Source organism: Arachis ipaensis, chromosome B9 (assembly GCF_059453495.1).
Source record: "Arachis ipaensis isolate K30076 ecotype BB chromosome B9, ASM5945349v1, whole genome shotgun sequence".
NCBI lineage: Eukaryota > Viridiplantae > Streptophyta > Magnoliopsida > Fabales > Fabaceae > Arachis > Arachis ipaensis.
The window spans coordinates 5,007,418-5,017,515 of NC_142444.1; the positions used below are offsets into that span (position 1 = coordinate 5,007,418).

At 34.1% G+C, this 10,098-nt stretch overlaps 2 protein-coding genes across 4 annotated transcripts; one reads left to right on the forward strand and one right to left on the reverse strand.

The window, feature by feature from the left end:
* Positions 1 to 1,298: 1,298 nt before the first annotated feature.
* Positions 1,299 to 3,136, forward strand: LOC107617323 (transcription factor MYBS3-like). The gene is made up of 3 exons (XM_016319063.3): positions 1,299 to 1,711; positions 2,221 to 2,435; positions 2,575 to 3,136. The coding sequence occupies exons 1-3, from the start codon at positions 1,429 to 1,431 to the stop codon at positions 2,818 to 2,820; spliced, it is 744 nt and encodes a 247-aa protein (XP_016174549.1). The 5' UTR covers positions 1,299 to 1,428; the 3' UTR covers positions 2,821 to 3,136.
* A 1,166-nt stretch (positions 3,137 to 4,302) lies between these two features.
* On the reverse strand, positions 4,303 to 8,527 carry LOC107617322 (RNA-binding NOB1-like protein). 3 transcript variants are annotated; one of them, XM_088499525.1, is made up of 6 exons: positions 8,079 to 8,527; positions 6,737 to 7,097; positions 5,377 to 6,439; positions 5,033 to 5,201; positions 4,829 to 4,945; positions 4,303 to 4,670 (listed from the first exon to the last, which is right to left on the reverse strand). In XM_088499525.1, the coding sequence occupies exons 2-6, from the start codon at positions 7,074 to 7,076 to the stop codon at positions 4,521 to 4,523; spliced, it is 1,839 nt and encodes a 612-aa protein (XP_088355651.1). In that variant the 5' UTR covers positions 7,077 to 7,097; positions 8,079 to 8,527; the 3' UTR covers positions 4,303 to 4,520. The 3 variants fall into 3 exon arrangements, with proteins under 3 accessions (XP_088355651.1, XP_088355652.1, XP_088355653.1); XM_088499526.1 differs by having other exon boundaries at positions 6,737 to 7,165; positions 8,079 to 8,480; XM_088499527.1 differs by having other exon boundaries at positions 6,737 to 7,141; positions 8,079 to 8,458.
* Positions 8,528 to 10,098: the final 1,571 nt, after the last annotated feature.

A 10,098-nucleotide genomic window follows, 5' to 3' on the forward strand; every position in this document is an offset into this window, starting at 1 on the left:
AATTTTTTTTAGTTTATGACTTATAAAAAGTAGTAGTATTAATGTCTGGTATAATTTTTAAAATTAAATTGTAATTTTCTAAAAAATTATTTAGGAGCTTATAGAGAAGTTAAAAAAAAAGCTCTCATAATACTACTATTTTTTATTATATTTCTATAAAATAAGCACTTTTAGAGCTTAAAACCGAAATACAAAATAACTTATTCATAAGTTACTTTTAATTAGGGGTGGAAACAGGCTAGACCAGGTCAGGTTTTGCTCTTAACAGGCCTGGCCTGTCATGTAGTTGATTGGCCTGAGCCTAGCCTGTTATTTAGTCTGGCCTGACCTGAAACCTGTTAAAAGGCCTGCTATTTTTTTTTTTTACAAAAATAAAAATATTATTTAAAAAAATATTTTTTAATAAACATATTTATATGTAAAATGTCATATTTAATATTTATAAAAATTTTTAAACTTTAAAGTATTTAAAATATACAAAATTATTTATAATTAAATATAATAAATTTAAAATATCTCATAATTTTATTAATAATAAAAAAATTATTTATATATATAATTATGTATTAAAAGATCCCGATAGGCCTGACAGGCCAAGTCAGGCTAATTAGTAAGTCTGGACCTGGCCTATTAATATAATAAGGCTTTTATAACAGACCAGGCCAAACACAGGCCAGGCTACAGACTCCTGACAGGCCGTGTGACCTTTTTTTACCCCTACTTTTAATATAGTCATTTATTATTTAAGCTATTTTATCAAAATGAGCTTAGTTAAACTGTTTACCCAGATTGAACTTAAAGTCTTAAACACACACATTATTACCTTAAACCTTTTGGATAAACCTGTTCAGTCCCGTTAAAATCCGTCAAAATTTATGAATTAAGTGGAATGAGTTAGACCAATTTTTTATTATTGTAATTTCGAATTTTTAATCTAATCTATCTTATTTAACGAGTTACACGAACTGACTTAACGAATTTTAACCTATTTGTCATTCCTACGATTGTGATAAGAAAAAGAGTAGTTAATAATAATCTTTTACTTTTTTGTAATTATTCCTGAAAAAGTGGGGTTAGAGACAAGCTTTATCCTCTAAATCAAGGTCTATATATATCCAAATCCATATACATTATCCATATCCACAACATAGTACCTTATTGTGTTGTCTATATATAGACATATATTCTGTCTCTGTCATTTCTAGTCTCTCCCCACAATACAACACATGCATCACATTTTCCGATCTAACTACAAATTATACACATCATCATCACATGCAAACAAGCTTTGACTCCATAGCTACTTTTTATTAAGCAATTACAAATCCAAAATAATATAATTAAATACACCATATATTTTGTTGCTACATTATTGATGAGGGTAGGTAGCTACAAGTGATTCATTCAATAATTTCACATCACATTGGCATGACAATCATGAATCGGAGGTGCTCCGGGTGCAGCAAAAATGGTCACAACTCCAGAACATGCCCTTACTACTCCTCTGCGTCTCGCACCACCGTTACTACAGTGAAGCTCTTTGGGGTCCCCCTGTCCATGACCCACGGATCAGGATCATGCTCCGCCGCATCACCTAATCATAACTCTCCTTTCTCACACTACTCCTCTGACGGTTACGTGTTGGATAATGACCCATCAACCCCTGCCGCCACCATCAACTGCCACCATCCTCCTCCTTCCATAAACAAAGGTTTGTAACCGCCAAATTTAAGCTACTTGAAGATTAAAATTTTGTATATTTTTTAGAATTTAATTTTGATACTAATTTACATATTATTATTTTTATTTTTATTAATGTGACATTATATAATAAATATACGCATAAAAATATTAAAATTAATTTATGTCAATATTTATATTTTAGACTTTGATTAAATGTCATAAAACTATTTATTTTAAAATTTATATAAACACGTCAATAAATAATTAATGTTTATTTTAAGTAATAATTGTATTAGATTATTAACATTGTTGTAATCTATATATTTTAAATTTAAAAGAATTATTAGATAATAATTTAATTAAATATATTAATTTATTTAAATATTTTTTATTATAAATTTCACATAAAATATCTGCAGTCTGCATGTGATTAAAAAAAAAAAAAAACAAATTAAGTGTCCTCTCTTGCTAGGTGAAGGAGGTAGAGACTAGAGAGAATGTAGTTAATTACATGTTGATTAAAATACTATATTTTAGGGATTCCATGGAGCCAAGAAGAACATCGATTGTTCTTAATTGGGTTGGAGAAATTAGGAAAAGGAGACTGGCGTGGAATATCGCGAAATTTCGTTGTATCAAGAACTCCAACTCAAGTAGCAAGTCATGCTCAGAAGTACTTCATCCGGCTCCGGCAGAGCAACGCCACACCGCGAAAACGACGATCAAGCCTTTTCGACATGTTCCCAAATATGGTTAGTCTTTGATTATAATACCTTCACTTTTTTCTAGATTTTTCCGATGTAAGACTAATTCTTTATACTACTTATGAGTTACGATAATTTCTTGAGCTATAAGCTCATTGTTGAAAACATTATTTCTTTGATGTATTAGGCTTCAAATTCGGCTTCACTAAAAGAAGAACAAGTATTACTTCAACCTTCTAAGAACTCACAACTTAGCAATGTGGAAGAAGAGCTCAATGAAACTATAATGGGATCGAATGAGGCGACACCAGCGTCGCCGCTTCCCGGATTCTTCCGGCCGCCTTATCCGGCTCTCCCATTTTCCTCATGGCCATCAAGTGCATGTTCCTTTGGAGAAGCTACCCTAATCTTAGATGGAAGGCCATTGCATTAGGTGTTGCCATAGGGGATTAAGAAATTACAAAAAAAAAATCAGAATTAATTGTGAAAATGTTATTTAAATCCTAAACTTTAAAATATATAAGCATTCGTCTGAACCTACAAGAATGTCTTAGTGTCTTCCATATCAACACGGCAAGACTACTTTAGTTAGAAATTCTTGTTTGAAACAATAGCATTATCAGTGTAAGTCAAGATGTTTGACTTTTTTTTTTTCTTTTCTAAATTTAGTGATGATGAATGCTGAATTTAGTATGTTTTTCAGTAATCTTTTAAATATGAAGGGTCATATGTAATTTCTGTCCAATAGGGTTTATTTTAAGTCCGATTCTAACGCTTACAATATAAGCCCAATATTTGGTGTCGAATTGAAGCCCAATATGCAGTGTTAGCGTAAAAAAACTGACACTTCAGCCTCGATATCTATTTTTTTTTAATTAAACTAAATATAATAAAGTTCAGACCCAAAATAAAAAAACAAATATAATAATCCTTTTTTTTTTAAGAAAATCAGAATTTAAGCTCCAACATTTTTCTATGTTTAGCAGTCTTAAGTTGAACTTTTTGATAAAGTATAAAAAAGAGAATCAACTTTTTTCCTATTTGATTTGATAAATAAATTAGATTTATTTTAACTAAAAAAATGAACATATAAATACAAAAATAATATCTTAACACTCAAATAAAATTTTATTCATGTAAATTCTATTTCACTAAAAATATTTTTTTATCGTCAAATAAAATTCTACAATCATTTATATAAGTTAAAGAAAATAAAATTATGCAAATTAAAACAAATCCAAGGAATAATATAATATATAGGTTATTTGAAAAATTTATTAAAAGAATATAATATATAAACTATTTTATCTATAACATAAAATATATATAAATAAAATAATATTTTAAACAAAATTGATGATAACTTTTTCTTAAAAAATAACGTAATAATAATATTAAATTCACTGTTTAGAAGATAATGCTAATGGAGGTTATTTATTAAATTTATTATTAATATTAGTTAGAAAGTAATGCTAGTGAAAGTCATTGAATTAAGAGAGACAAATTAAAAAAATTCAAAAATCTATAAAATTACAAGTTAAAGAAAAAATTTACAATAGAATAGTAGATGAAATGTCAATTGGTCGTTGTGGTGAAACTTCTGCTTGGCAGTATTTAAGAATCTGAATCCAAAGATAGGAAAATCCAATGAAGTCATAATCAAAGATAAGAAACAAAAACATGTTTATCCAAAGTACATGGATTTATAACACAACTACTTTTTGGTCTTTTACTTATGTGGGTGTGTACCTTCGGAATAAAAAATAATTTACGGTTGTAAATGACAAAAATATCTATTTTTTATGGTGGGAAAGTGCACAACCACATCTTTACCGGATAAGACAACTTTAAGTTTTGTAAAACATCCTAATTCCTAAGTTTTTAATACGCTTGAATCATATACATATGGAAGAAATGAAGGGAAAAACTTTAGTTTTTATACGTTAATAGTTCTTCAGCTGTATCCACACATAACACAATCATAAGAGGGGTAATCAAGGGATCTGGACACAACATCAAACCCTTAATCATTATTTTATAACTAAACAAACTTTCCATGTTAACTCCACAAAACAAAGAAGTGAAACAAAATTGTGGTGGAGAGAATAGCCAAAAAAAATTTAGACATATCCACTACTTGTGTCTAGAACCGGAGTAGTGATTGTCATTGGGATTTCTCCTGCCACTAAAAACTGCTAATGCTTTCCTTATGGGAGGCTGGAAAGGAGCTCGCTTATCAGTGTGGTGGGTGAAGACACTGCCTGATGCGAAAATGTCATCATCCTGTGAAGAAAAAAGAAAAAAATAAATAAATTAAAGTAGCTATGGTTAGTATGAAGGTAAGTCTCCGAATGGGAAGGACGACAGGAAGATGCAGCAAATTCAATTGGAAACGGACTCAGCAGCTATATAAGTAGTTTCAGCACGTATAGATTAACTACCTTCTTGTTAGCCTTCTTTGTTTTAGGATAAAGTACCCGTTGAGGAAGCTGATCTTCGCGGAGAATCAGGTTCTTTGTGACTGCATCCCTGCCGCCTTTGGGTAGAGGCAGTGAAAACTGCAAATAAAGCCATGTAAAAGATGCAATACATTATTAAAAAAAAAAAATTTAAACATGTAGTTTTCGAAAACAAACCAAGCTCACCTTTGTACCACGTAATGTTACTCGAGGTCGACGGGCTGCCATCACTATACCATTTTCACCAACAGTAACAGCTACCTTACGTAGGGTACCACCATTTCCACATTTTGGACAGAAAATCCTCCCAATATCAGCAGTAACAGTGCGGCAGGCATGACACATGAGTATCCATCTGGACAAACAATTGAGACATAAGCACATAGGAATTGCCATATTGCGATGCAAAGAATATATTATTAAACTACATGCAAATACCAGATGTCACAAGTCATTATGTAAGTTGCGAATAGTGATGATTAGCGATTTGTAAAGACATAATAAGCATTTAAGAAGCTCAAGTAAATTACCTGTGTAGTTGGTGTATCTGTGAACCTCCAGGAGCCAGCAAGCGCAAACCCATCTGGAGAAGAACATTTTGCATTGCAAAGTCACCTGTTACACAGGCTACACTTGATTCAGATAATGATCGAACCATCCAACTTTGTTCACTACTATCATCATCTGCATATGACAAATCAGTAACTTCACTAGTCTGGCTTGCATGCTCCAGGTGGTTTGATTCGCCGTTGACTGTATCTGTCTCACAAGGTTTAGAGAAACCTGGGTTTTGTTCATCATCAAGAACTTCAGGTGAACCTTCTAGCATCATTTGCTTCATAAGTGCAGGGAGCGTTTCATTACTTTCATTCTCTTCTATTATCTGATCATTCACAGAAACACCACTTCGAATATGGTTTCCGTCAATATTTTGATGAATGTGCTGAGACGAAGCTCCAGCATCTTCAGTAACATCATCGACATTTTCTTCCAAATCTTGCTGATCTTGATTACTGGATAATGTGTCATACAACTCACGTCTAGCTTTCCTTCGTAGAAATCTCCTATGAGTATTTCGGCTGACAGCAGGCATCCAATCACCCTCGTCGCCATCAACTTGTCCTTGAGATGCATCAATTCCAGCAGCCACCATGATCTTCCCTTCAATATTTATCTCCTTTTTCTTAGGTTGATATTTCTTAGGCTTACTTGATCCTAACTCAAGATGCTGTTGAATATATGAGGAAGTTTCGCTTTTATGTTCCCCTGAACCATCTTCTGAATGACTTTCTTGAGAAACAACATTCAGGTTTAAGTCCTTCAAAGGAAGGATCCTTGAATTGGAATTCGACTTGTCCTCAGCTTGATGCTCCAATGCTTCCCACTCCTCCATATTAGGCACATTAGAACCCCACCCTGGCATGTCCTTCTCAGGCAACCTCGGAACATTCACCGTTTGAACAGGAGGTGGACTTTCCCTGAGATTTTGTGTCCCGTGGATTTGAGCCTCCAAAGTGTAAGTCAAAGCTATGAGTTTGAGATCAACATCTGAAAGAGTTTGCAGGTCACCAGTAGCCCTAGCAAACTTGACAACTACAGCATTCCATTGGTAATATAAGTTAGAAGCCAATACACACTATCAGTTCACAAACAATAATGCAATGGCTATTAATCATAATATAACATCTAGATTGAATTAAAAAGCAGCAGTTTTGAACATTAAATTAATGTCCAAGATAATTTCACTAGAATTTCAAATTAAATTCTGCGGAACGTATTCACTTGTATTGTCCAATTTAACAACGCACTCAAAGATTAATGCTTAATGCATAATGAGTCCTTATTTACACCCACATGCAAATGATAGGCTCATAGTTTCTGAAAGATTACCTTTGTTGATAGCTTCAGGAGTGGGCTCCATGGTATCGATAGTGAAGGGAAGGAAGGAAAGTTTGTGGCGTGAAACAGGGTCACGGATTTCTTCCATGACTTCAGGGACGGACACAAACTTGTCGGCAAGGCTGTGAAGCTTCTCGCCGCCATCAATGATGGCGTTGGCGTCAACAACAGCCACAGAAACGCCATGGGCGGATTTGCAGCTCTCGACCAAGCCTCGACCATTCTGAATGGATTGTTGCTGAGGTGGCTTCGCAGTTGCCTGATTCTTCAGCACGCTGCTCCAGCATGATGATGATGATGCTGGTGGTGGTGTTGCAGGTTGATCCTCCATGATTGTGATTCGGATGCAGGACTGAGAGGCGCAATCAAGCTCAGTGGGTCTATTCGTTTTGTTCGCTAATTATATCACTCATTATATCACTATTGAACTCATAAAAAAAGTCACAAGAAATAAGCAAATTTTATTGAATTAACTAAACCAGCAACAAATATTCGATATCTTCGCATCTAGTTAATTGACTTAATTTTATTCATCTGTTTCTTTGTTGAACTAAAAACAAGGTTGAACAATCTATTCTAACAAAGCTTACCACTTTATGCTTTTCTTCATTGAGTTAAAAACGAAAAATAACAAACTATACACCATCATAATTTTAACAAGGTTTTAAGCACAATTTTAACAAAGATTAACAAGCTTTTCCAAAAATGAACAAGGATTGTCAAAATTTTCAGCTTCAAAAATTAAAAAAAAAAAAAAAAGACAAAAATTACAGTAGTGAACAAACTCGGAGTATGAGCATTGAGCACAAAAAATTGATTTCTGAACAAACTCAGAGTAGCCATTAAAAAAACAAAGAACAACAAATGATTTCTGAACATTAAGGATAGTATCTTAATTTGATAGATTAAGAATAACAATCTGTAAACTATATCCAATGAATAATTTCAAAATCTGAGCATCTAAAGAAATTCAACATCATTTACAGCAGCAACAATCAACAAAATCACTTTGTATTCATAATCAGCAAAACCAATTCATAAACCAATTCATCAATCAACAAAATCATTCATAATCAGCAAAATAATTCATAAACCAATTCAACACTCAACAAAATCACTGCATATTCACAGTGAGCAAACCCAATTCATAAACCAATTCAACAATAAAATTAACAAAAATAACATTTCAACATTCAATTTCAACCTCTACCATATTCTAATCAGATTCATAAATCAAACTACAATAAAATTAACAGAAATAACATCAATGTCAACTATTAAAAATTAATATAGAATATTAGAATAACTAAAAAAAGAAAAAAGAAAAACTTACATGTTGACTGTTGTTGCAGCGGCAGAATCGAGCAATGTAGTGCAGGCAGCAACACCCGCGGAAGAGAGGCGAGGGAGGGACGGAGTCGCGGCGCGGCGAGACGCGAGCAGTCACCAGGAAGCACAGCTGCAGGAAGAGATGCAAGATGCGAGCAGTGGAGCACACCAGGCGTTGGGTGCAGTGATGGCGGACGAGCGGAATACGAGGCAGAGGGAGCAAGAACGCTGGCGACGAGCACGCGAGGGACGACGAGCGGAGGAGACTCGGCGAGAGGCGCGGCGGCGGAGGCGAGCGTGCGGTGGCGGTGAACCGAGGTGAGAGTGAGAGGGCTGGGAGAGGGGGGCGGCGCTGTGCCTGTGTGTGTGAGAGTGAGAGCGAGAGCGCTGGGGGTGGGGTGGGTTATTGAACTAGGGTTTTTCTTAAAAAAAAAAAGATCTGAACCGGTTCGTGTTTCTAAAACCGGCTGGTTCACCGGTTTTTACTAGAACCAACCGGGTGAAACCGATTTTCACTTATTCTTTTTTTTTTATCCGGTCCCTTGATCTATTCAGACTGATTCCATGGCCAGTTCACTGGTTTTTTGGTCTATCCGACCGGGTCAATTTGGTTTTAACAACTATGATGAGAGAAGAGAAGACCAGAACTCGTATTACAAAGTCCGTTGTTTTCTAAAAAACAACTAAATGATGTCATTTTCTGAAAATCGGCCAAATTTCGGTTCGGTCCAACCGACTAGATCCAGAATCAATTTCAATTGATCGATTCTCGAACGATTCAGCAGTTCTCAATAGAGAAAAACCATAAAAAATAGAGAAGATGGAGGAAAAAGGAAAAGAAGAAGAAGGAGGAGGGGTGGCACTAGCGAGGACGGGAGCAGTTGGCGCGGCAAAGAAGAGAGAGAAAGAGACAAGGGGACAAGAGACACAGGAGCAAAAGGAAGGAATGGATAAAAGAAGGAGAAGAAAGGGAAAAGGAGAGGACAACAACGGAAAGGACCATGGTTGTCGCTGTCAAACGAGGTCTCTTTCTTTCACTCTCTCCCAGTTATTATTGTATCTATCTCTCACTGTTTTCGATTTGTTTACATTGTGTCGGTTTCGATCTTTGACAAATAAGGGGCTTCTTCCTCTTCCAGTGACGAGACACAGAATCCAGGTAGTGATGAGTGAATGCAATGCAATACTCCTCGTTTGTTCAACCTGATAATTACGCAATTGATTTGAAGAATGAGATATGGGATAAGTTTTATGGAGAGAATGCTTATGAGAGTTTTAGACTGTTTGTTAAGGTGTAATTTCACCTTGTATACCTTAAGATTAATTCTGGTTTTGATTTAGATTTTGGTATGGATTAGAGTTGGTTTTGGTAATACTGATGAAAAAGGTTGAAAAAGTTGAAATGAAGAACATGATAAAGGATAATTTAGTCATTTTAAAACTAAAATGATTAGAGTAAACTTTAAATTTAACGGTGGGATAATTTTGTCAAATAGAATATAACTTTTGTGGATAAATAATTAATTTAATTTTTTCATAATTAATTTTATTAGTTCTCAAATCTTTTATGATGGTCGAAAATGGTTATTTACTCTTTAACAAAATTCTTCCTTAAAGAAAATATTTTTCTTTTTACTTTTTGTTTTTGTTTTCCTTACTTTCTAGATTAAAAGATGGGAAGATGTTCACCTATACCATCCTACCAAAGTTGGAATTTTTTATTCCAACCGTCAGACCATGCAGATTTAATTTAAGAGTAAATAATTAAATTAGTCTCTGAAAGATCACTCATTTTTTAAATTAGTCCTAAAAAATTTTTTTAATTAAATTCGTCCTTCAAAGATTTTAAATTAGTCGTTTTAGTCATTCCGTCACTTCTATTGCTAACGACGTCAAAATTTATTGATGTAACACATTAAGTGACACCACAACACACATCTAGTAGTCCTAATTGGTGACTAACATGATAAGTTTATGAAATTAGATCAAATCAACCCCAAATTAAGGGATTCCAATGCCTCAAG